The sequence below is a fragment of the Rousettus aegyptiacus genome, unplaced genomic scaffold (genome assembly GCF_014176215.1).
Source record: "Rousettus aegyptiacus isolate mRouAeg1 unplaced genomic scaffold, mRouAeg1.p scaffold_m13_p_5, whole genome shotgun sequence".
NCBI lineage: Eukaryota > Metazoa > Chordata > Mammalia > Chiroptera > Pteropodidae > Rousettus > Rousettus aegyptiacus.
The window spans coordinates 83,970,427-83,997,214 of NW_023416308.1; the positions used below are offsets into that span (position 1 = coordinate 83,970,427).

The following is a 26,788-nucleotide window of genomic DNA, read 5'->3' on the forward strand; positions in this document are numbered from 1 at the left end:
CTAAAGATATCTCGGTTCATCTGTTTCTCTCTCTCTCTCCAGCCGTCACAGTCCAAACCACCAACATTTCTCACCTGAAGTATTCCAAGAGCCTTCCAAATGATTCCCTGCTTCCATTCTTACCCATATCCGAACTATTCACCACCAAGTAGCCAGAGAGATCTTCCAAAAATGTCAATCAGATTACACCTCTCCCCCACTTAAAACTCACCAATGTTGCCCATTGCACTGAGTAATATTTTTAAGGTCCTACATGCCCAGGCCCTGTCTAAATTTTCAATGTTATCTCAAGCCATCCTCCCCCTTCCTTACCTAACCCTCCAGCCACATTTGCTTTCTTGTGACTGAGAACATGTCAGGCTGTCTCCCACCTCAGGGTCTTGGCCTGTTCTCTTCCCTCTGCCTGGGACACTTTGTCATGGCTCTTCACAGGGCTGACTCCACTTTGTTCCTTTAGTGCTTAACTCAGAGGGGTCATCTGTAGTCATCTAACCTAAAGCATGTCCTCCTCCAGATTTGACTTATTTTGTATCATCCTATTTATGAATTTTACAGCACTTATCACGGTCTTTAATAACTTGATTCTTTCTTGCCTACTTCACGCCAGGCTGTGAGCCCTGTGAGAGCAGGGACCCTGCCAGTCTCACACCCCCAGTGGTCAGGACAGTGGCTGGCATTAGTGACTGTATTAGTACTCTGCTGCTATATAACAAAATGTCACAAATTCAGAAGATTAAAACAACACAAATCTATTAACTCACAGTTTCTATAGGTCATAAGTTCAGGTATGGTGTGGCTGGATGTCTGTTTAGGATTTCTAGCTGGGGCCTCCCTCAGTAACTAGAGGCCACCTGCAGTGCCCTGCCGCGTGGCCCCACAAGCAATTCACACCATGGACTTCTGCTTTCTTTCAGGCCACCAGAGTGCATCTCTGTGATTTCCCTTTCTGCAACCAGCCAGAGGAAACTGCTTTTAAAGGATTCATGTGATTAGGTCAGGCCCATCCAACTGACTGCATCTTAATTACATAAGCAAAGTCCCTTCACAGCAGTACCCAGATTAGTGTTTGATTGAATAACAAGAAGTGAGTGTACACCAGGGGCCAGGAGTCTTGAGGCTCTATCGTGGAATTGTGCCTACACAGTGATCAATAAATATTTGTTGAATAAAATAAATAGATCTCGTAGCCATCTGCTTGTATGAGCAGTTCATCCAAGCCCAAGTGAGTCCATCTCTAGATATGAGGCAGGCAGTTAAAAAAATAAAGCCTTGTGAGCAATGGGCGAAAAAAGTAGAGGGATACACTGAATTTAGAGTTGGGAAATGTGGACTCAAGCACCAGCTCTGCTACCATCTTGCAGTGAGAACTTTGGTGACCCTGTGTCCTCTGACATTCAATTCCTTCATCTCTAAAATGAGCATAAAATACCTATGCCATGGAATGAAGATATTAAATCTGTGCATCCATCCACCTTCCTATCCCTTTACCCATCCATTTACCCATCCACCCACTCACCTACCCATCCGTCTATTCATCTATCTGCTCATCTCTCTCTCTCTCTCTCCTCCTCCTCCTCCTCCTCCTCCTCCTCCTTCTCCTCCTCCTCCCTCCCTCCCTCCCTCCCTAATGGATATACCTGGCATAATGTATGAGCCCAATAATTGGGGAATGGGAAGATGGGATTTGTTTTTCCTGCCATGCAGAATTCAGGAATTCAATGAACAGCAACCTCGCCTACTGCCGGACTAATATATCACAGGAATATGGAGTACACAGGTCCAGAGGGCAGCAGCTGGGCACCTAAGATGACAGGAACTCACTCCGGAAAGATTAAACAACAACCTTGAATGTTCTTTTTAGAGAAAATACAATCACTTAAACCAATATCTCAGCCTCATGCCTGAGCAGCCCTGGTCAGGAGCACTTGGCAAACAACTTTGTTTTCTTTGATTCTCTGCATTAGTTTTCATGTTTAAGCCAAATGAAATTTGACAACAAAGACACGCTTCCAGGCTCACTCAGGCCATGGGTCTTAGCAGCAACTTCTTTCAATGCTGGTGAAAATATTCCCTTCTTCGGTGCGTAAGCCCCTAAGGGCAAATGTAGGGAGTCGATGTCGCCACTGCATGGCCTGGCACTAAAATCTGTCCTGCGTTGCTGGAATTTTCTGTTGTATCAATGAGTGTTGATTGGTAACAAGTTAATTCCTTTCCACTGTCTGAGTAGAGAACCCTCTCTCCACCTCCTGATCTCACTGGCAGGATCCATTGATCAATTCCCCTCGGAGACCCAAGACACTCTGCCAAAGCATGCTGGAAGCCTCGCCTTCACCATTAACCCTGCCGGAGATACTCTTTTTAGTTTCCATTTGGCTTGGAACCCATGTAAACGCTGAGCCCTCATCGAATTTCTAATTCATTTCTGTCACCGCATCAATTCACCAGGTGAGGAAGGGTTTAAAGATTTGACTTTATATAGCTACAATTCACACTCCTTTCTCCAGATGAGAGAAACCCAAGACCTAGGACTTTTCCCTGGGTCTCGAAATGACTTTGAAATGGCTTTGAAATGCTGTGGTTATTCACTCCCAGGTGGCAACCGCCACGGCATCAACCACAAGGACCACAAACACACTTCAAGACCATCCATCAAGGTTGCAGGTCACAGGCAGTGCAAGAAGAGGAGAAGACACAGGGAGGGAATGAGGCGAGCCAGGGTGAGCCCCAGTGAGCTGTGGCACATCCAAATCACAGCCCCCCACACCATAAGTTGGTTCATGTGGAGGCCTGAGCTCCTGGCCTCGCCCCACCACCTCCTCCCCTACCTCCTGCCCTGGGAGAGGTCCTGTGAGATGAGATGGGACTGACTCTGCTCTAACTCACTCTCCCACTATCTGCCTCCTCTCAGCCTGATCAGCTTTCCCATGCTGGCCAAGAGTGCTGGTCACTCCACTCCCTCACTACTAGCCTGGCACAGGATGCCTGATGCAAGTTGCTCACAAGGTCTCAGGATGCAGGGATGTGACCAAGAATGGCATCCAAGTCCACAGCTTTCCTGCTCACCGATCTGACCCCTACCATTTCTTTCTGTTCAAGAGCCTCTCTCCCTAAAATTCTACTTACAACTTGAGCTCCTGAGATACAAGCTTCAAAAAAAAAAAAAAAAAAAAAAAACTAAAATCGAGATAGCTCATTTCTACATCCTTGTCAAACGAGGGCCATAGAGTCTGTCAGCTTGCTTGCCATTATCCTCCTACTAAAGCTCATCAGAGGCAGGAACCACTGCTTCCCCAGCATACAGCTTAGAACCTGGTACTTGATTTGTTGAATTAATGCATGTGAATGACTGGCGGAGCAGAAGAAGTGTAAAGCCCTGTGAGCCTGATCAGACAGGGGAGGCAGTCCCTGGGGAAAAAAAAAAAAAAGGGGAGGGGGAAAGATGGAGTTGTTCCCTAATTTAAGGCCCCTAAGAGTAGATTAGGGACTTGGTAAAATAAAAAATTAAAACCTGCCCCTCCTAGCCACCACAGTGAAGGCAGGTTTCTGCTGATATGCAATACAGGTGGACCCACAGGCCCCAGTCATCTGCGCTGGCTTCCTCAGCCCCGACACTATCTCCAGCCCAACTGCCCACCCTGACATCAAACCAGGGAGGTGCTGGTGTCCCGAGAGCAACGAAAGTTAATTTGTGGGACAGATCTGGATGGCAGTTGGGGTGGCTTCAGGCTCCAACTCTTGTCCACATGCACCCCTTTTTGCTACTAAGCACTTGGGCCCTGGAACCGCTAGAGGATACCTCTGTTGCTGCTGCACGGTTTGGGGCAGAAATCAATCCTACCAGAGGCATTCCATATTCCAAATATTTGATATCAGTAGGAAGTATTTGATTTGTTGGGATGTGAGCAGTTTCCAATATTTGGGAAAGCAGAGGGAGCATCTCAGCTTACCAGCAGTGCCCTGCGTTCGGCTCTACTTACACCATCTGCACTAGTTTGTCTTTTCAACCTGCTGAGCAAGATAGGCTGAGGGCCAAGAGTGGACAAGGAGGCCTCTCTTGCTGGCTGCACTGCGGGCTGGGGCGGGGTGTCCCGCGCCTTTTCCAGGGACAGCTTGACTCCCACCTGAGGGCGGGAGGCATCTCTCCTGATCCCCTCCCCATACCCCCGTCAAAGCTCCAGCTCCAGGAATTTCCCCTTCGACAGATGGTCACACAGCTGACCAGAGGATGAGGCCTTTTGTACCTGGTTCCTGCAGCTTTGTTAATCAAATACAGGTCACCCTGGCTAGTCTGTAAAGCAAAATAGTCCAAAGCCCATTGGTCAGACTGCTTACAGGGAGCTTATGAGCTAAGGAGAAGACAGGGCCTTTGCCCTCCCAGGGGATATTCTTGGTTAGCAGGGAAGTATGTTGGGGAGCACCCAGTTTCCGAAATCAGTTTTCTTTATCTGTAGTGAGCCCAAAAGGGGTGATGAACTACCCATGACATTGCTAGACTCAGGCAAGCTTGGCTGTGTGGCGTGAGGCTGCTGGAATCTCAGTAGAGTGTCCGGTGAGGACAGGGAGGAGGCTGGCAATATGCAGGACTAGAACTGGAGAAACTGATTGCATTTTGGGGCAGATCCACAAAGAGGCAGTGTCCCCAGCATCTGGACACACCCAGGCATCACTAAGTAAGAATGCTCTTTTTAGATGGAGGGGCCTATCAGTGGAAGGTTCCAGCTCCCAGGATGCAGGAAGGCAAGGAGAACAACAGAGCAGGGAACGCAGCGTAGAAGTACAGGAAGCAGGGTCCATGGAGCCTCTCAAGAAAGAGGGTTGGCCGGGTCTACATGGGGAGCCAGGACCTAGCTTAAGAGGTGAGGGAAGTGTCAGAGCAAGGTTCCTTCTTAGCAGGAAATTGACGGTTTGTGGAGAACAGAGGCAGAAGGCCAACTATAGGACCAACTCAGAGATGGTTAAGGAAAGCCGGGAATGAAGGGCAGCAGGTTCAGGGAACACACACCCTGGTTGCAGCAGCTTTGTTAAGGCCAAGCTGCCCACTGGTGAAGAAGAGACTTCCGCTTTTCTCTGCAGAGGCCAGGGCTGTCTGGGCAACTAGCACATCGCACTTTGATGCATGTTATAGAAAGGCACCCCTTCTTGAAATCCCAATTAGAAAAAGGCACTTCTGAGACAGACTCAGACCAGGATTCACAGTGTAGCAAATGGGGAATGTGGGCTAGATTTTCTCCCCCTACTCGTGCCTTGTCTGGATGCCCTGGTGAAAGGTACAACCTGCAGAACAGCTTGAGGTTTGCTGAGAAACTGAAACAATTGAATCTGTCGGAGATATTGATCTGATTCCCTTCTACCCCCATCGTCACATGAATGCAGGGCCCAGTTCTAGGGTCAGGACTCAAGCTGGCTGGGAGGAGGAGGCATTTGCTACTCAGAGCAGGCAGAAGCTTGGATCATACCAACATTTCCTCAGGAGAGAGCTGCCGGACAACACTTGAGAACATGAATCTGTGTCTGTGGCCAAGAGTAACTCTCGGGCTGGTGATAAATTATGGATTTGGCAGTTAGAGGCAGCCACAGGCAGTAAGGAACCAGGTTGAGTGTCTCTAGGACTCCCGCGGAATTCAGCACCAGCTGTCTCCATCTTAGAGTTGCTAGGTACACACTCCCAGCCCAGTGGGTGAGCCACTCTAGTCACATTGGTCAAAGGCATAAGGGTGGGCAGTGACAAGTAGCCTTCAGCTGAGCAGGCTGACAGCCCATGTGCCTGGCTATATAAACACCTTTAAGCCATCTGAGCTTTGGTTATAATTAGATTAGCAATATGGGGTTCTTTAAGCTCCATAAAGCACAATACGGTCGGACCATTCTTTTCCTCTGCTTCTTTTATTTTTGCAATTATTCCAGCTGCATGCAAAGCTGTTGGTATTTCTTGTAGCCTGGAATGAGTATATCTTGTGTAGGGCAGCATCTTTGAAACATTAAGCAATGATTAGGCAGGCTCTGAGCCAAGGGATGATGGGGGCTTTGCAGGGAGGGTGAGGTGAGTGCGTGTGGCGAGGACGGACACGGCAGCTGGCGGCAAGCAATGTGGGAGCTCTGATTCTATTTCGTCACCGCACTATGATTTTCTTACCAACGATTAAAAACAACAATGACTCACAGTTGTACGATTACTTGCCACTGATTAAGATTGTGAGGGTGGCCCTAGGTAGTGGTGGAAGAGGCTGAGCCACTACTAGCGGAGACTTGCACACCGCGGTTCACATAAGCACATGTGAGCCCAGAGCTTTGGACCGAATGCGTGTGCCCTCGAATTCATGTTAAGTCCTAATCCCCAACGCGATGGTATTTGGAGGTGAGGCCTTTTGGAGGTAATTAGGGTTAACTGAGTTCGGGAAGGTCACACCCCCGTTATGGGATTAGTGCCCTTATGAGAAGAGGAAGAGACTGCAGAGCTTGTTCACTCTCTCCATGCCCAAGCACCAAGGAAAGGCCATGTGAGGACGCAGGGAGAAGGCAGCTGTCCACAAGCCAGGAAGCAGGCTCTCATCAGACACCAAACCTGCTTGCCCCTTGGTCTCGGGCTTCTCAGCTTCCCGAACCCGAGAAGTAAATGTTTGCTGTTCAAGTCACCCAGCCTACGGTATTTTGTTATAGCAGCCTGAATGGACTAAGATACCAGGTACGTACCTGCTTGCACACATTGTTTACACATGCTCGCACTGCAGAAATGCACACTCACAGGTTCGTATTCACTCTCACATATGTTCACAGGCATGCATTTGTGCAAATGTAAACACATGTGCACACACAGGCACACACATGTGCACACACAGAGGCATACCAACATCTCCATTTTAAAGCTGTCGCCCACTCACGAGAGCGTGGCTGCCAACTTTTTGATTTCCTCTCTACCCTAACATGAGCCAAGAAGCCTCCGTGCAACACATCTCTCCTTACTGAACCCCGAGCAAAGCTCCAGCTGAGGAGACAGCCACAATCTTCTCTTAAATTCCTTCTTTGCCCACTTATTCCCTGGTTCTGGTACCCAACATCTCTCTCTCTCTCTCTCTCCATAGTGGATGGAAGAAAGAAAATGAGGACAAAATTCAAATAAGTCTTTTGGAGCCAGAGACCCATGGTGTACAAGAGGCAGCCTTGTTTAATAGTCAAGGGCATAGACTCTGAAACCAGACAGCCTAATTCAGATCTCACCTCTGTGTGACTTCGGGCAAGTTCCTAACTCCTCTATGCCTGCGTCCTTGTTACAGAAAATGACATTAACAATTGTTCCTACCATTATCACAGAGCACTAAATAATTTTTTCCCCTCTTTTTAATTCACCCTCCCGCTTCTACCTCTGACCTATGTATGGATGTTGCCCTTTCCCATTAAGAACTGGATCTCTGAAGGCGGGGTGTCTCCTCCCACATGCTCGCGGTGTGCACCTGGGGCCTGGCGCATCCAGGGTATGGTCCGTGGCTCTACCTGGGGCGTGAACCCAGGACCTTCCATGTGTAAAGCAGACATGCTAACCACTATGCTATGGAACCACCACCTAAATAACTCCTCTAGGGTACTTAGAATAGTCTCTGGTACATACTAAGAGCTCATTGAGCTGGACTCTGATTGGGAGTACTGGGAGTCACTGCTGCCCAAGGTCCATGTCTGGAGAAACGGGGGGTCAAACTACAGCCATGGGCAGAGCCAGCTTACTAGGCAGTGTTTTAGCCAGGGGCCTGGAGCCAGCCTGGGGAACACCTTCTGGCCAAGCCTGCCTGCTGCCCTGCACTCAGAGATCCAGGACCTATACCCAAGAGGGGTGTGGGGGAGGCTACCGCACGCTGGAACTCCAGGACACAGGCTCACTTTTTAAATGTGTGTGGGGGTCATCCTGGTTCCGATCCGCCCTCCCCAAGAAGCAATGGAGTGGCTGGCTGTCAGGAAATACCTAGATAGGACATCTGGTTATGTCCACATGTCCTCCAGGCTCCCGGAAGTGTGGTAAATAGCAGACGCATGGGTTCCAGGGCCAGAGGCCCACCCACCACTTCCTGGCTATGTGATCTTGGGCTCTGGTCAGTCAAAAAAAATATTTCTGAAATTTTCTTTTAACTCATTTGAGACAGCATCCCAATCTATGAAGTAGAGATGGTTTTCACACCTATTTCTCTGTTCTCTGGTCGACAAAATGTACTGAGTGACCGAACACTGAACTGGTCGTCGATGGGACATTGAGAGGCCCAGCACCACGCCCCTCTCACACTGGTCACCTCCCCTAGTCTGTACTGAACGGCTCCCTGTGATGTAATGAGTAAATAACCAGCGCAGACACTGCGAAGGGAAGGAAGCTAGGGCACATGCGTGCACTGCCTGATCCAGCTGCTGGGGGAGCAGTGCAGAGCAATGGAAGACTTTCTGGGAGCAGCGGCGCCTGAGTGGACCCTGAAGCTTGGAACCGCACAAAGAGGGCGGGAGTGTGGGGGAACAGTCATTCTTAGGAAAGAGCTAAGGAGGAAAAAGGCTCTGGAGCCACTGTAACGAAACCTGGGCTGCCTCACCATGGTCTACCATGTCCATATACAGCGTGGGCAGCAGGAAGACTGGCTCCTGCAGTTGTGGCTGATGTGTCTGTGGCTTTGGGTGGTCTGGTCACACCCCGAGGGCATCCCCATTATGTGTCAGTTGACATTACTGTCATGACGCCCGTTGAATCCTTTTTGTAAAGTCTAAAAGTCCTCGCTTCTTTATGCGCTATGCAGCAAGTCACTGCTGTCCAGGAACAAATCGAAGTCTCCAGGGGACGGGATTCTTAAAAGAATATTTGAATTGCCATCGCTTTGAGTGACAAAATTCAGATCATTTCGAAATTCAAGTAGCATGAGAAAAGGGTATGTGATTTTTAAGTTTACCAAAAGAGGAAATGAGTTTAAAAAAAGAAACAGAGAAACCGAGTACAACAAAGAAAAAACTTTTAGAAGTGGGAACGGCTACACTGTGGGGTGCAGTGACTCTGGGGACACCTGGTGAGGGAGCCTGAAAGGGCTCATTTCATTGATCACTTGTTCTGTGCGAGGTACTGAAACACCCGTTTCACATGAATGATCTCAATGACGATGGGGGTAGTAGCTCAGCCATGTGCCAAAGTACTTGGCACAAAGTCCATGGCCATTGACAACCTACTGAGGGAATGAATGAATGAATGAACTACCAGGTAAATGAACGCCAAGAATCAAAGGCAGAGATGACTATCAGCTGCAAATCCTAGTGGTTCCCCCTCTCTGAAGGTCTGTAAAGGTTGAGTTGCTCAGCCCCGGCTAAAGACATTGGCCCAATGGGAGTCACTGGAAAGCATGGTAATTAAAACCAGAGGCCCAGAGCTGTGTTCCCACCATTTCCTCGAGATAGCAAGGAGGAGCAGCCAGGGAGGGGAAGCACTGCCTCACAGCTGCAGGGCGGGCAGGGTGGGCAGGGCACAGCTGCCATTGCTGGGAATGCCTGCATAGGTTGGGTGACATGGCAGGAGAATGTTCAGGGTTGGCCATCTGACCGTGCATAGTCCCCGAGTCCAGGCCTGCCTGACTGGGGTAATAGCAAGAGAAGCTCCTCCTCCTGCTCTGCAGTCTACCCACCATTCATGCCATCTCCCTAGGATCAGCAACGAGGTCCCAGGGCCCCACTCCAGCAAGATACGCTCTATCCCGCAGTGCCTGCTGCCTGAGTCTAGCTCTGGGGGAGCTTGAGTGCCCGCTATCCCAGGCTCCTCAGCTGCAATACAGATGGGGCACAACACTCCACTGCATCAGAATGCTCTCGGAAGCTTATTAAAATGCAGATGCCAGGCATTGCCCTAGACCTGCAGAATCAAAATTCATTCATTCTTTTCATTAAATCAATATTTATTGAACACCTACAAGTACCAGACACTATTCTAGGTGTTGATGATACAGTAATGAACAAAACAAATCTTCCTATTTTCATGGAACTTCCACACTGGTGGAGGGGAAATGTACAAATAAATAAGGGAGAGTAATCAAGTGAGTATAGTATATCAGATGGTGACAGGTGCTCTACAAAAAAGAAGCAAGGAAGGGACGAGGAGTGATGGGGTAAGGGCTCCCATTTTAAACAGGGTAACAAGGCGGCAACTGAACAAAGTCCTCAAGAGGTAAAGGACCACATCATGCAGATATCAGGGGGTAAGAGCATTCTACGTGGTGAGGCTAGTAAGTGCAAATGTCCCGAGACAGAAATAAGCTCATTCTAAATGTCCACATTTCTAATCAAGCTCAAACGTTAAAGTTTGAGATCACTGTAGCCGTGTTAGCATCCTACACAGGAGTCAGTCCCTGAAAGAGTGGAACTTATTCAGGAAATTGCTAAAGATGCGGAGAGCAGAGATTCAGACTCCCACACAAGGACCATCTGGACAGGCTTCAGCTCTCTTAATTAGAGAGAGAGAGAGAGAGAGAGAGAGAGAGAGAGAGAGAGAGAGAGAGAGAGAGAGAGAAGGGGAGCAAGCACGAGCACACTAAAGGTCTAGAGAGGCTTGGATGAAGAAAGAGTAATCCACTGCTCCTTTCCTGTGCTTGTGGAAGCAGAGACCTACTCCCAAAGCAAAAGTGCCTGCAGAAGGGGTGACGGGGAGACAAGGCACCAGGGTCGTCACACAGAACCTGTGACAGCCGCCTGGGAAGAAAGGCTTAGCAAGGAGACATTCTGAAAGCTCTGTGCTCCTGCTTCGTTTACAGTTCTGCACATCAGCATCCCGCGTTATCTCATCCAAGCCTCCTGAGAATCCCTGAGGTAGGAACTATACTTCCCAACTTTATACAGATAAGAAAAATAGAGTTCACAGAGGTTAAGAACTCACAGCTAAGGAAGAGGCTGGAAAGAGCTGGGACTGAAAAAACTGGCCTGATGCCAAATTCTGTGCTCCTCCCGCCAGGGCGCACGGCTGTAGGAAAGAGAGGAAAGCAAAGGCTGCCTTTAAACCATGGCTACGCGCCAGCTATGGCCGTTGCTGTTGCTGTTATTTTTATTGTCATTTTAACTCACCCTTAGGGCACCCTTCACACCTTGCAGCATAGGTGGCACTTTCATTCCCATTACCATATTACCCTCAGTGACTCTGTGGGACAGATAGGGCAGGGCAGGGCCTGATGCGCCCTCATGGCTCATTAAGGGGAAAAAAAAAAAAAACCCAAAGTGAAAGACCTACAACCAGGAAATTGTACAACTGAGACTGGAAACCGAGCCTTATTCTGTTTCATACCCATGTGACATTTATTTGGTTGACTCCCGGATGTCAGGGGCTAGATCTGAGCTGTCATTCTCTTCACGCCGTTCGTAGACATTAGTTGAACTGAGCTGAGTTGGCCTGATGTGAAATAAATGAAAGTCCTGTGCTGAGCAAGATGAAACCCGGGAAGAGCAAGTCCCAAGCGGAGCCTGCCCAGGGTACGGCCGCAGCCACCCTCCCACAAGTCAGGCCGGGCCAGTCTGAAGGGCCTTCAGCCCTCTGCGAGGGCTAGAGATGGCTCACTTCTCCAAGAGCCACAGTCTCAAGTGTTTCTTCCTCCCCTCTTGACTGGTCACCTCCCTGTCCCATTCCACACAGGGGCGCTCTAGCTGGTATCAGACTCCTTTACTAGCCTTCCTTTGGCCCAGCTGCTCATGAAATCCAACAACGCTTTCTTCCAAACTCTCTTAGGCCAATATCTTGCCCTTGATCCGCATACCCGCCATTACTCTAGGCCCCTTGACTTCCTGATCGTACCGCTGTAATTGCCATCTCATCCAGGTCCCTTCTTCTAGATGGCACTTTTCCCTTAACCAACACCATGAATTGCAGCCAAATCTCTGTTGCCCAGCTCTTACTGCACCATTCCTCCCACCAAAACCTTTCAACAGTTATTGCCATTTACAATATAAAACTCCAAACTCTTTAAATTCACATTTGAAATCTTCTCTATCTCTCTCGCTTTCCTTATCTAAATTTCTCAAACTCGGCATCAGCCTTCCCCCTTTCTTTCCATAAGGATTAAAGACCAATGGCAACTTTAAGGCCACCGTAAGGCTCACACCATGGGGAAGAAATGAAAAGCTGTAAGATTTCCTTCTTTTTGGTGCTTCATTCTCTTTTCTCTTTTGTGATGTGAGGCAATGCAGCAGAATGGGGCCAGGGGATGCCTCTTGCCTGGGGAGTGTCATCACGCATGGAAGGATGGCTCTTCTACTCCTTGACTCCTTACAGTTTAAAAGGTGAGGGGGGGTGGCAGGCCTGGGTGGAGTGATGTAGGGCGCATATGCAGGCCGTCGTGGTATTAGCTGTTTGGGAATGGGCGCTTTCCTAGGCATCCATTGCTCGGACCCAAGCAAGTTGATGGCACGTGGCTGCTGGAGGCATGGAAGCCAGTTCCGGTCCTGCCTCCCTCACAGCGGACAATCGCAGTTACGGTGCCGCCTCTTTGCTGCCTTTTCCTTCCTTCATCTCCATGGAACAATGAGAGTCAAGTGATTCATAAGCACGGCCCTTCAGGAAACTCTAAAACCTGCTTCGCAGAGCGGCTCTTACACTACTTACTGTGTGGTAAAAAAAAAAAAATTTGCTTCTTGAGATGAAAAATATTTCAATTATTTGATATGTTTCAGCTTTAATTGATAACAAAACATGAATTGATCATCTGAACTTCTCGTTAAAGCAACTGATTCACTGGGAAATTTACTACCTGACACCGGAGAAAGTGCTAAAGATAACACAAGCCCAGTGACAATGCTCCCATGACCTAGCAGTCTATTTTCGAAAATCATACATTATCTAAAGCGCATTCATATTAATGGTCCTATCAAGAGCGATGGTTTTCAAAGTGCCTCACTGCATGGTCTCCAAGTTTGGAGAGTATCATGGAGGTGGTAATGTGGGGGGAATCAGAGGGCATGGAATACACACCAAAGGAAAGAGGTAGCCGGCAGCGGCTAGGGAAGGGGAGATGGTGATGTGAAGGCTTCAGTGAGCATTTTCAGGCCACCCGGGGCTTTGTTAGGGCCAGATGGAATAGAAAGCAGGGGGTCCAGCGAAGAGGCTGGACATCCAACAGCTCTGCTGCTGTCGATGGGTTATAGGTCCGCTACCAGCCTCACCATTAACACCACTACGCCCTCTACCACCACTACGAAGACAAAACCAGTGAACGATCTTCTGGGCAAAAGCCAAGCAATACTACTAAATGAAATGGTACTTCACAGAAAAGAGTCGCCAGAAGTGGTCACTGTGTATGTGGCCAGGGCGGAGATCAGGGTTTCTTATCATGCTAGAATGTTGGGGGGAAGAATGGAAGGTCAGTAAGACAAAGCTCGAGGACCAGGCCCCCGTGGGATGCAAAGAGGATACACCTATGAAGGAAACCTTCCAGGGCAGCGACCACCATGAATCTCTCGTCATTGAGGCAACATCCCAGAGAAGGAGCAGCCAAGGGGAACCTCGAGACAACCATAACCCCAAAAGGAGGCTGAACCCTCTGCTAGGATGTCGGACCCAGGGTGGGGAGCTCGGGCGCTCACCGTTGCTGCTGTTGTCGTCCACCAGGATGATCTCCTTGAGCAGGTGTGGAGGCGTGCGCTCGATGGCTGAGTGGATGGAGCGCAGCAGCACGGAGAGCGCTTCGTTGACGAAGATGAACACGATGCTCACCTCCGGCAGGCTGTCAGGGAATGAGAGGTTGCGGCACCTGGAAAGGAGAACAGCCAGGCTCTCAGATCTGTCAGTGAGTCGGCTGGGATCACCCAAGATGCTGGCCCGCCCTATATCTTGGTTCTAGCTTTCCTGGAGAGCTCACGAGTCCAGATTCTTCCCAGAGCCTCTTCTTTGACACACATAAGCCAAGCCCTTAGTGTGCAGCAGACAAACTCACAATCACTGAAACTGTTTGCCCCACACCAGAGTCTGATTTTGCCCATGACTATCCCAGCTGAATAGTTCCATCCTTAGCACCTAGTGCAATGCCTGGTCCCCAGCAGGCAGTCACTGAGGTTTTACTAGAAAAATGACTCAACATCTCTAGACTCAGTAGAATAGAAAATGCAACCAAAGGAAAGTCTTAGTTTTTCCAAAATGGCAGCCAACGCCTAGGTGAGACCAGACCTTAGATGATCTGCCTCAGGCGGGATATATGTCTCCTTCCAGAGACTTCTACTTCCAGAATTCACTCTGCCTCACTCCAAAAGGCATATTGTCTGGGGCCCCCACTACCCCTCATTAATCACAGGGATCCAGTCGAAGCTGGAGTCAGAATCTCATCCTGAATGAATGAGGGATGGAAGGCAAATTCAGTTTCATTTCACACACGACAACACTAAAGTTCAGAGAGGCCGAAACCCCACCATGAGTCAGCTGCCCAGACAGAACCTCAGTTCTGGGCCTCCGGTATCCAAAACAGGGTTCTTTCCTCAGGAGGAAATAATCACGACAGAGACTGCCTTTAACTGTCCCATTCCGCCCTAGCTCCACAGAAACCCTGAAGCCATTTGGATACCTCTCACCCAAGCGACAAGAGGCAAAATCATGAAAGGCTGCGTGTCATTCTCCATGAGAAGAAGAACATGGAACGTTGAAATCAGACTCCAGAAAGAAGCCAAACAGTAAGAAGTCCATGGTTTGCAAGGATATGTCCAATTCCCTCGCCTGCAAGCACTGCCGTAGTGGGCAGGAAACCATGCTGGGGCTCTTCTCTCACCGAAACTAAATGCTTCTCCAGAAGGCACTGAGCTATCATCTTCTGGAGAGGTGAAGGAAGGGGCAGAGCAGCAGTTACAGCCCCGTCCCTGTCTCCGGGCTCAGAGAGAAGGCTGCCCAATCCCACCACTGGCCGTTGTAGGCTCCTGGGGTTCGGGGCTGGTGACTGTGTTGCAATGCTCCAAAGAGGGAGGCACAGCCAGGTTAGAACATGCAATAATAAGCAAAATAGCACAGGCGTCTGTTCGTCAGTAATTAAAGTGCTGCAGGGTAGGAATGGGCCTGCTCTTCCTTAATGAGGGCGGCTGCGGGATAACCAGCAATGAGCAATTTGGAGACATCACCGTGGGACCCCAGCCTGCTTAAGAGCAGGAGATTAATAAACTAAAATCACCATCTCTATGGTTACCAGAAATTTACAGAAACTTTTCCCATTCTATTTCCAGCTCTCCTTTCTCACCAAAGAGGGGTGGAGGAAGGGAAAGACTCCAGCCTTTTCCCAAATCCTCTTCATACTTAGAATTTTAATAAAACCATCAGGTTAACAAATTGGTGTAGAAGTCTTTCATTCTTGTTATTTAATGGAATAAATATTTATTGAGCTCTTCCATGAGGCAGGTACTGCCCTGAGGACGTGGAAACAGGAGGACGTGGACGAAATACCTGTCCTCACGGAGCTTAGGCTCTGACAAAGGAAACAGATAAACACGGAAACAAACAAGTGGCAGGCTGTCAGGGAATGTGCTGAGACTTTAAAAAAAGAAAAGTAACAGGGTAGGAGGACAGTGTGGCGCACTGGAAGCTGTTTTAGAAGAAGTGGTCCGAGAAGGGCTCTACGAGGAGGACAGGTTTAGTCAGAAACTTGAAGGGCACTCAAAGGTGAGCCTTGCAAAGCCCCCGTGGGGCCAAGGGAACAGTGTGGTGACTGGAGAAGAGCCCAGGAAGGGGAGCAGCTCATTCAACTGCAATGAAGGGGCAGGAGACCGGGTGGGGGCGGGGGAGGGGGAGGGAGGGACTTCACTGAATGACCCCTTAAGTTCATTACAAGCTGTCCAATTTTTATTTGTGGTTGTTGTGAATACAATTTGTATAACAGCAATGAAAAGGTTTGTGGTTAACAGTCAAATAAGTCTTTCGGCTAGTGCTTTTTTTTTTTTAATGGCTATCAAGACCAGCAGCTGGTCTTTCCTTAGGCACAGAAACTGAAACAAGTATTATCACACATCCTAGTTGTTTCCTGCATTTTGAAAAGAATCTGTATCTGATCAAAGAACTAGCCCGTGGCCTCTATTTTCTTTTATAGAAGTGTAATAAACAGCTCCCAATAAGGTCACTATATCGGTACAGTTCACCTTCTCCCCAGGGGAGAAGGCTGTGACCCTGTGCCTCTCTGCGCTTCTCCAGAGGCTTCCTCCGAGTTCTGAGACCCTTGCTAGCTAGAGCTCCAGGTAGTCTCCAGAGTTAGGGGTGAACTGCCGTCCCCTACTTTCATCCCTTCTTCCTTCTCAGCATAACCACCCCGTCCTCCCATTCCAAGAAGACCAAGTCGAACTTCTCTCAGTAATGTCCGTGCCTGTCCTGACAGTTTGAGCCGTCGGTGTCTGTGAGTGGCCTCCCGATGGTCTTTCCCCAAGCAGGATGGACACGTTACATTCATTTTACAAGCTAAACTCTGCTGATCACTATTTTCATATGAAAGACTCTTTTGAACATGAGGTTTTTACGTGACAGCCCTTCTGAACGTGACAGAACACAATAGTGCATCATATTTGTGTGCTGACTGTCTGTCTCCGTCTACTGTAACGACCCTCCCTGAGAGCAGGGACTTTATTTGCTACTGTCCTATCTCCCAGCCTTAAACCAGGGTCTGTCACATAGGAGGTTTCTCGAATTAAACAAAACTAACAGATTTATTTTCTATAAGGTCTAAATTTCACATGCAGGCCACTGATCTCATCCTGTTCCTTTTTCTTACAATGTCCTCCCTCTGAAGGAGAGTCAGGTCCTCCCCCACAGTGGGTCCTTCCTGTCCTGCCCTTCCCCCTCTGAACTATGGCCCCAGTTCCTCACATTCACTCTCCAGCAGTCGTCAGTGGCCCTGCACTGTAAGCGAGCACTCCAGGCCAAAAATCCTGACCTCCTTAAATCCTTCTTTCCTTCCTTCTCTCCTGGGAACTACTCAGAGTCTTCCCAGCATGAGCCACACTGCCGGTGGCCCCTCTCTGCACCCCGCAGCACCCTCCCCCACCTTTCAGCTTCTCCATACCTAACCTAAATGTGGGTCTAGGGGAGCAGACAGGTAAAGGGCAGGCAGGAAGAGAAAAACAGGGCAGAATAGTTTTTAGGCAAAAGAGCACTGGATGGAGAGGTGGATGAAGCCACCCAGGTGCCTCCCCAGCTCCACCCCAATTTGCTGTGTGACCATGGGCAAGCCACTTCACCTCTCTGGCTGTCTTGTCATAGAATAGGGGAAGCAGAAAAAATGATCACGTAGGTGTCTTCTCTCTATAAAATTCAGTATCTTCTAACTCACATGTGGTAAACAGAAGACATCTCATTGAATAAATAGTTTGCAAACTTTCCTTCTCTCCCAACCAGCACCTAGTCATGACCAAATGCCACGAGAAACATCCCCTTTCCACTACTGTAACTAGACAGGGTGACCAGCTCATCTCGGTTTGCCTAGGCCTACCCCCAGTTTCAGCGCTGAAAGCCATAGGCAAAGTGAAACAGTTGGTCACCCCATGACTAGACCACAGCTTCTTTAGAGTACGGCTACACAGCCACTGCCAAACACAGTGCCTGGCAAACGGCAGGCATTCAGTCAACCTTTAAAAGTCCCCAACGCACACACTTATTGACACACACAATCATGGTTCCTATCTTCATCTTAACATTAAAGCAGAACTTACACAGCTGAGGGGAAAGGCAAACAGAGGGAGAAAGAACAGCATGTCAGGTAAGAGAGTCACACACCTACCGTCACCCCCAACATCATCACTGCCAGACACTGAACTCAGGACAGACGACCTGCCTGCCAAAGGGCAGCCTGAGGCCTTCTAAAGGAACACACGTCCAGGAGCTGTTATGTAAGAGGACTGTTCTAGATCTGAGCCCAGTGCTTCCGCTCCAGATGTGGCCACTTGCTTTGTCCATCAAGCAGCACTGGCCCCTGCCTGAGGGCTTTGCCCCTCACAGTCACACTGCTGAGATGTTCTCTCCCAGCATCTGTATCCGCCAAGGTTTGGCCACCACATCCTCTGCTCGCAAAGCCTGCCCTCCTGCCTGCTCTGGGCATCTTCCCCTGCACCCCACTTATCTGCTTGCCTCTCCAAGAGAGGGGCTGAGGACATGAGCGTCAGGTGCGACTGGACTTTACCTACTTCCCTTCCTTAAGAAAGCCTGACTATACGAGACTGATCAGTTACTCATTTTGAGAAGAGGTACATTCTCCTGTTAAATTAAGCCATAAAAGTTCTCTTTTTACTTTTAGTCTTGTTCAAAGTTGGGCCATTTTCCACGAGAGATAAAAACTAGGCATTTCTGAGAGATAAAAATGAGGCAATTCTGAGAGGGGACCACTATGGTTGTCTAATAAGCCAGAATTGATGGTCATGATACACTTGACTTTATCGAGCTCTGCTCATAGCAGGTGATGTGGAGAAGGGAGCAATTATGTAGGGAGGCTCTCGGCAGAGCTCCCCAGCACAGTTTTGAGCTGTTTACGAAGCAAGTTTATATCAAGAGCTTCAGTGCTGTTACCTCCAAGAAGCAAGGAAGCGGTAGTAGATTAAATGAAACCAACCCAGGCTTGTGGCCACCAGGTACCATCCAGGGCAGCAGCCAGACACCTCCACACTGGATCTCGAATTCTCCCCTCCTTAACTTCAGCAAATTTACACGCTCCCCATCTGAAAGAGCGGTGACTTGTATAGGCTGCTCGACCTGGTGGGGGAGGGGTAGATCTCTCCAGAATGATGATCGAAGTAGAATGTGACCTGGGGTCTGTCTGCCAATGCACACAGGGAGTTGCATCCAACCATGTCAGGATTCTGGGAGTGCTGGAGGAACCCACCTGGACCAGGAACACTCCCAGGAACCCACTCCCCTGAGTGACCCCAGCCCCTCTCTCCTTCCAGATTTCTCCCAGAGAGGCCCTCTCTTACAGCCGTAATCATCACAGGGGATTGGGGGTACTGGTAATCACCTGGCTCCAGGGTCAGCACTGCCCGCATGGCCCTTCATGGCCATCAACACCCTCACCCCAGCCTCTGCCATCCTCCTGCACCCACAGGACTTGCTTGGCCCTCTTCTGACCTCACCTGGTACATTTCTGGCTTTTCCCAGACACTTCCAGGTTAGATGAGCTCCCAGGCTTGCTAGAGTCCAGTCTGCTGGACCTAATGAAACTTGAGGATGGAGGCCATGTGGAGATTCTCACTGGCATGAGGACAGTCAAAATTTTCACTCCCCCTGGCTGGTATCTATATCTTCACAACCTTTGGAGCTCAGAGACTGCATGGTGCTTGCTACCCCTACTGCCCAGGGACACGACACAGAATATTTGGAAATAATAATAGTAATAATTCCCATCTACTGAATGCTTACTATTTGCCATAAATCACATAGAGATATTTTTACTTTCTTCTCCCATTTTATTTCTCCCTACAATCCTGTATGGTACATTTCATTGTCCCCATTTTACAGATGAGGGAAATGGGGCTGAGGAGGTAAATTATCTCTCAAGGCTTAAACCTGGGCTCATTTGTCTCCAAAGCCTGTGCTCATAATTCCTGCTAAACGAGGGTCTGAATCTTCCTTCCCAGGCCCACCCAGAGATGTATTTGGTGAGACACTGGTGTTGTGATAACCCAGAGGTCTGCTGGGAGGGGCAAAATGGAAAAGTTACTACAGGCTGTCAACTCTGACAAAGAGGGAGAGGATATAATATATCTAGTAGGATAATGTGAATGAATATGATAAAATACTACAGGGCATCTGAAGACTGAAATTGTCTTCCTGTTACATTGCTCCCATTGAGAAAAACAACCCCTAATACTTCTTGTATAAAGGTTGCTATGTCTTCTGCCATATGGCCTCACCATTTGGTATACAACTGATGGGACTAGACACGAATTCCTGAGCCTCTCTCAGTGGGCCAGCTGTCAGCCTACAGGGCCGCCTAGCCCAGGAGCTCTGCATAGCCAGACCTTGCAATATCAAGAACCGGCCATGCTATCAAGCCCTTGCTCATGGGAATTTGAATGTGTGGCACCCTAAGAAGGCAGAAAGCAGAAGACCAGGCCAGCGGAAATGATGGGGTAGGAAGGAGAACATCGGTGAGTGAGCGCAGACATGGACAGTCACCGTTAGAGACACAGCACTCTGCTGAGTGAGCAAAGAGGATGCAGACTTGAGCCTGGCCAGGATGTTCTGAACCGGTTTGCCCTCCATCAGAGTCAAGATCTGTGGCTTCCGATTGTGTAATTATGTGATTGTGTGCAGGCATCAGTCTACAAAGAATCCTAATTATCTGTAATCATCTGAATGAGTTCAGTTCCTTCCTCCCCGAGAACACACACATGATCTAGTAAAGAAAGACCCCCTTGCTGGACTGCAGATCCCCTGTTAGCCTTCACAGCACCCACAGTTTTTCTTTCATGCCACTTAGGTGCTATTGCAACATGTTTTTATGGAATTATTTAACAAACAGCAGTGTCTCCATTAGACTATAAGCTATGTGAGGTCAAGACCACATCTGCTTTGCATACCAGTTATCCCCTGTGTCTCCCACAATGTCCAGCACAGAATAGAAATCCGAAAAGCACTGTGTGTCTGGCTGAATGAAAAAAAAGAAGAAGAAGAAGAAGAAGAAATACTCCAGTGATGAACAGTAGAATGAATTCAGGCCCATGAAAGCTCTGTGGGTGGGAATTCTACCACGACCTGATAGAACATGAATCACAGAGTTGAACATTTACTCTCTGCCTGACTGCAACAATAAGACCAGATCATCCGATAAGCCGGAGGGGGAAAGGAGGGGATAACGGTGGCAGGGTGGGGACAGTTAGTGGAGCCAGGGCCTTCAGGGACCCAGCAAGACACCACATCTGGCTCAGATGTGGACAAGATGATGGTTATCTGAGACCAGGGAGTTTTAAAGTCTGCAAGGGTTGAGAAATGGGCCAGCTGATCTAGGAACAGAATCTGGCATGGGGTTTGCTTATGGGAAAACTCCTAAGTATATGTGATCATCAAAACGTCTTTTCAGATGACTCTACCAATTTAGAGAAAGGATCTGCTATATTAAATGTAAATTGTAAGTAGGATAAGAGGGAAACAAATTATTTAAAATGTAAACAGCTACGAGGAAGCAGGGAGACTGTTTGTTCCTAAAACATCCGAAAATTTCAGAGAAAATGGGATCCCTGGGGCTACATGGACAGCCACTCAGGGAACAAAGTCAGCTGGCTGTGGTGGAAAAGCCCCATGAGGGATGGAGTGTCTCCATGTGGTGGGGTTTGTTGGTGAGCAGGCCAGGCCCATGGCAAAGACTGCCGAGGAATGTGGGGAGGGGAAGGCACGCCCCATGGGTCAGCGAAGGAGGACAGGGCATACTTTTTCTCTAGCAGAGCCTGGTTTGGCCTCTAATGCTCAGAACTCAGGCTGGAGAGAAATCATTCTCCAGGGACCTCAGTCTGATCTGTCCTGCCTAGCCCTCCTCTCATCTAGTGCCAGGGCAGATGGCCTGTCCCAGGCAGCTCCTTGTCCACATAGTGGTCTTTCAGGTAGTTAAAGTCATGATGGTGTCTCTCCATGCTCTCTCTTTTACAAATCAGAGACCCAAACAATAAAAGTAATGAAAAGTTCAATAGCTGTTACTATGTGTCAGGAGGTGTTCTAAGAGCTCTACATATATTACAATTTAATCTTTGTGTTACCATCTCAAGAAAACCAAAGCACAGAGAGGCTAAGCAACTTGCTGGAAGTCAACTAGCTTATAAATGAGAGACCTGGTCTTGGAACCTAAGCATAAACTTCATCTGTTTGTCATGTTACCCAGTTTTTCTCTTAGGTTTTTCTCCCCTAAACATACTCTACTTTCTCCAAATCCCTTATAATCCATTTTTGCAGTTGTGATCTGAATAGCCAAGTAGAACAAAATGATCACTTCCCCTTTTAGAGACATTATATACCTTTATTAATATGACTCAAGGTCACAATACCTTTAAGAACAACCACATAATACTACTACTGGCCCATAATAAGCTTGACATCAACTAAGAACCAGAAGTATTTTTTCCAGACCATTTTAGTTAAGAAGTATTTTCCCCTAACTGTGTTTGTGCAGTCAGCATTTTCAATGCTATAGCAGAATCATTACTGAGGGTCCTTACTTTACCCCTTTGTCCTGAGGCTGCCCTTGTGGAGCGCACATCTTCCACAGACTTTTGTGTCATCTCCATAGAGCCAAGATCCCACACTAGAAAAGCTCACCTGGGCAGGGTGAGGCGAGGGTGCTGAGGTAGTGTCCTGGAGACATAAGACCCAGGTAAACTAATGGCTCTGCCACCTAACACATGGGAAAACTTTAAAAAGTTTCTTAACCTTGCAAATATTCAATATTCTCCCATATAAAGTGGAAATAATCGTAACTACCTCAGAGAGATGTGAAGGTAAAGTTAAATGAAAAACAAAAATAAACAGACATTAAGCAGTCTGCACAGCATCTGGCACACAGCGTGTGAGCAAGAGGTGACTTCGTAGACTGGGTAACAACACCCATGGCTCAGCGGTCATGATCCCTGCTGCTCCACCTGGCGCCATCCCCTTCTCCTCCAGGACCAGCTACATAATTTACGGGGCCCCGTGCCAAAAGAAAATACGGTGGCCCCTGTTCAGAATTATTCAGAATTTTAACACAGTGACAGCAGAGCACTAAGCCAAAGGCAGAGTCCTTCCAGCCGTCCTGAGATCCTGCACGCTGTGTCCGTTTCCTGATGCTAATGTTGCTGCTGTAAGAAATGCCTACCAAGGTGGTGGCTTAAAACAACACAAATTGATTATCTTACAGTTCTGGCAGTGAGAAGCATGACACAGGTCTCACTTGGGCTATCAGGGTGTTGGCAGGACTGTTACTTTCTGGAAGTTTTAGGGGATAATCTGTTTCCATGCCTTTTCCAGTATCTAAAGGCTGTCCACATTCCTTGGCTTATGACTCTTTTCTAATTTCAAAGCCAGCAGTGGCTAGTCCAGTCCTCACATTGCCACCTCTGACTCTTCTCTCTTCCTATTTTAAGTGCCCTTGCGATTATACTGGGTCCGTCGAGATAATCCAGGATAACCTCTTTCTTATAAAGTCAGTTGATTAGCAACCTTAATTCCATCTTCAGCCTTCACCTTTGCCATGTAACATACCATACTCACAGGTCCAGGGATTAGGACATGGACATTCTTGGGAGGCCATTTTTCTGTCTTCTATACACACCAATAAAGCTGGCTCTGCTGGCCCCCAAAGTTCAGAGACCTCAGATGTGTGTGTCTAGCATCTGCACCATAAAAACCCCAAACATGAACCTGTGGCCACACCCACTCTGGTGGCAGCAAACACCCACAGTCGCTTTGGATGGATCCTAACCTGCTCCCAGAGGGACTGAGCTCCTGGATCCGGGCTGCATTCTCTCTGCTATAATCCTGTCCTGCTCCTTTCCACCTGGGTGTTCAGTTCACACAAGATCTCTTCAGCTCAGGGCCCAGGGTTCCTCTGTGGGGGTGTGTGTGGGGTGTGATTCTGTCCCACTTGCTCCCACCTGGGGCTGCAGAAAATAGTCTATTCCCTTGATCAATGGCCCTCATGCCTCAGCCTCATGTCCTAACCCACCAGTCAGTCCTACTCCCTGGGACATGGACCCCGGAGGATACCGGAAAGAAAGGTGACATCATTACTCAGGAGCCTCTGAGGATCTGCCAGCAAGAGGCAGGAAGCAGCACCTGCCGGAGGCTCTTCCCTGAGCTACCTAGGAGGTAGGCCAGCGAGTTGTCATGGCAATATGACAGCCCTGAAGCCTGATACCGGGAGGCCCACTTCTACCCACACCCACATGCCCCTGGGCCTTGTTTGTAAATAACAACCACTGCCTGTAGAAAAGAATGGGGCATGTGTTGTGGAACTGGTGGGCACCCACATGCCACCTGCCTGACTGATTGTCATTGGGGTGGGAGGCCCAACCTTATCTTCCTGCTCCTAGCTGACAAGCTTGCTTTAACCGCCACTCCCATGATCTTTCTTTTTCACAACCACAACCCATCTTCTCAAAACTCAAAAGACGTTGCCTCCATCCTCACCCTCTGTCTCTCAGGCAAAGGACTTCCCTGATCTCTTTCTCACATCCTCATTTAAAAAAAAAAAAATGTTTAATTTACATGCAAAAAAATGCACAGATCTTAAGTATATAGTTTGATGCGTTTTGACAAATGTATGTGCTTATGCAGTCCACATGTCAGTCATGACTTGTTTTTTCCTTTTTCCCTTTTGGCTCCTGGGAGGCTATTTTGGCGGATGCTGGGAGCAGGAGGGAGCACGGAGAGAGAACCACGGGACCGTTGGGGCCTGCATCTGGGCACGTGAGCAACAGAGCAAAGTCCAGCCAGGCGGAGATGCAGCTTTTCTCTCCTTCAGTCCTGAGGTCCTGGTGTTTTCCCGACCCAGGAAGCAAGAAGGTAACCCGCCCCGCTCCCATGCCCAGGTCTGGCAAAGGCCCGTCGCAGGCTGAGGAGCAGGAGGATCGCCAGAGGACGCAGCCAGCGAGTCGACTCCCTGGGTTTTCCCACCCGAATGGCCGGGGGCCTGCTCCACTCTTATTACAACAATGCGGGGAGAATGGATGGCATGTCGGCTTCTCCAGAAGCCAAGCATCCCGGTGCCCAGAGGAAGTGTCTCCTCTCTGCCCTGACCAAATTGCCCACAAGAGGCTGAAAACACTGCCGCACTTCTTGTTCCCATGTCCTTCCTTTCCCAGGGGAGGGCAGTCGAATCTGTAAAGGGAGGCTCTCTGCAGACGCTGCTCTCCAAGTCCAGCTCCCCCGCCACAGAGGCCACAGGACGGGGCTTCCACAGGCCACCTAATCTAGCTTCTGACTTTACTAGAAACCTGCAAGGATGAGTCCTCCCAAAGAAGCCAGGAGATGGTCAGCAAGTTTTCTGACCACCCACCTTGCTCTCCCACCACCTTCCACCCTGGATCCCCACTGCAGTATAAGCTCCTTGAGGTTTCCCTGCCTGGTGCTTTACTGGTTGCCTAGCACACACTAGGGGCCCAATAAGTTTGTTGGACAAATAAATTAATGAAGCCTAGCGACCAGTGAGATGGACTTTTTCCGTTCTGGTTATGTCTCATCCTGTATATAAGCACTGGGCATAGTTTAGTCCTCTCTCAGCCAAGTGACAAGGTGGATCAGATGACATCTTTCAGCACCAGGAAAGAAGGAGACAAAATAAGGGCCCAGCCAGAAGTAACAGAAGGGAGGGTAAGGGCAGGACTGCAACACCCACTTTCTGGCCCAGGAATAAAGCCAAGCATAATGTCAGGGTTAGAACCAGCAAAAAAGCAAAGCCAAGCATTCAGAGAGCAACGTGCAGAATCCAAGGACCCCTCCTGGTGCAGGCGGCCCCAAGGGCAAACTGGAGGTGACAGAAGGGAGAAGCACAGGGGCTGGGGCTGAAGTGAGATCCATCCGGCACGCCTCTTCTGGAGACCGTGGTCGGCATGGGGCTTCCCCTCCGGATGCTCCCTCACTCCCGACACGACTTGCTCCAAATCCCATTTGCCGTAGCCGAGACGTCCTCTCCACCCTGACAACAGGTTTGATGTTCACTAAAACAATGTTTCCAACACTTGGAGAAAGACCTTCCTGACCCAGACAAATGAATCGGCTCAGTGCTAGATACTGTTCAAGCAGCCCCCTCCCACCATGTCCACTAGAGTCACACTAATTGACGCTCAAGTCAGTAAAGCATAGTGATGGTTAGAAGCACAAATCCTGTTGCCAGACTGCGTGGGTTACACCCCAGAGCTCTGCAACTAGTGGCCTTGGCAGATTATATAATCTCTCTGTGTCTCAGCTGCTTCTTCTGTAAAATGGAGACTAATAATAAGAAATAAGAAACGTATTACACACACATATATGTTTCTATCCCTAGTTCACACTAATATTTGGTCTTTGACCCCAATTCCTGACACAGAGGTCCTAAAATTCTTGGAACTTTTGGGTGATAGGAGCTTTTTTTGATCTAACGAGTTGACTCTTGGCAGGTTCCTGAATGAGGGCTAGTCACCAGAAAGACCAAGACATGATTAGAAGTTTGGGACTTTCAGCCCTATTCCTCATCCTTTGGCAAGAGGACAGGGGCTAGAAAATGACTTAATCAATCATACCCCCACGATGGAGCCTCCATAAACATCCCTAACATATGGGAGTTAGAAGGCTTCTGGGATGGAGAACACATCTACATACTGGGGGGTGACATGCCCCAACTTCCTGGGGGCAGAAGCTCCTGCACTTGGAACCTTATGTATCTCTTTATCTGGCTATTCGTTTATCTCCTTTATCGTATCCTCGAATACACTAGTAAACATAAGTAAGTGTTTCCCTGAGTTCTGTGAGCCATTTTAGCAAATTGTTGAACCCAAGCAGCGGCCATGGGAATCCTAATTTTTAGCAAGTTGGTCAGAAATACAGATGCTGGTGACAAGGACTGAGCCCTTAACTTGCAGAATCAGATGCTAACTCCAGGAAGACACTATCCACACTGAATTGAATTGTAGGACACCCAGCTGGCGTCATAGCATTGGTTGATGTGGGAAAAACCCCACACATATGAAGCATTGTGAACACAAGAGTAAGGAAAAGAATAAAGGAAAACTGTACATTTTTCCCCAAACAAGTACCTTTTCCAGAAGGTTACTGTGAGGAGTTAAACAGTTAGTATAATTAAAGTTCCAAACATGTCCCTGAAACATGGCTCATGCTATATAAATGTTTGCCAGTGTAATT

The 26,788-nt window shown here is 48.6% G+C and overlaps 1 protein-coding gene across 3 annotated transcripts in view; it reads right to left on the bottom strand.

Moving 5' to 3' along the window:
• Nucleotides 1-26,788, bottom strand: part of GALNT18 (polypeptide N-acetylgalactosaminyltransferase 18) — a 308,997-nt gene that overhangs the window by 124,157 nt on the left and 158,052 nt on the right. For all 3 annotated transcript variants that reach the window (XM_016135450.2, XM_016135449.2, XM_016135451.2), the window contains exon 3: nt 13,564-13,730. In XM_016135450.2, the coding sequence (XP_015990936.1) occupies nt 13,564-13,730 (167 nt within the window). The remainder of the gene's footprint in view (nt 1-13,563; nt 13,731-26,788) is intronic.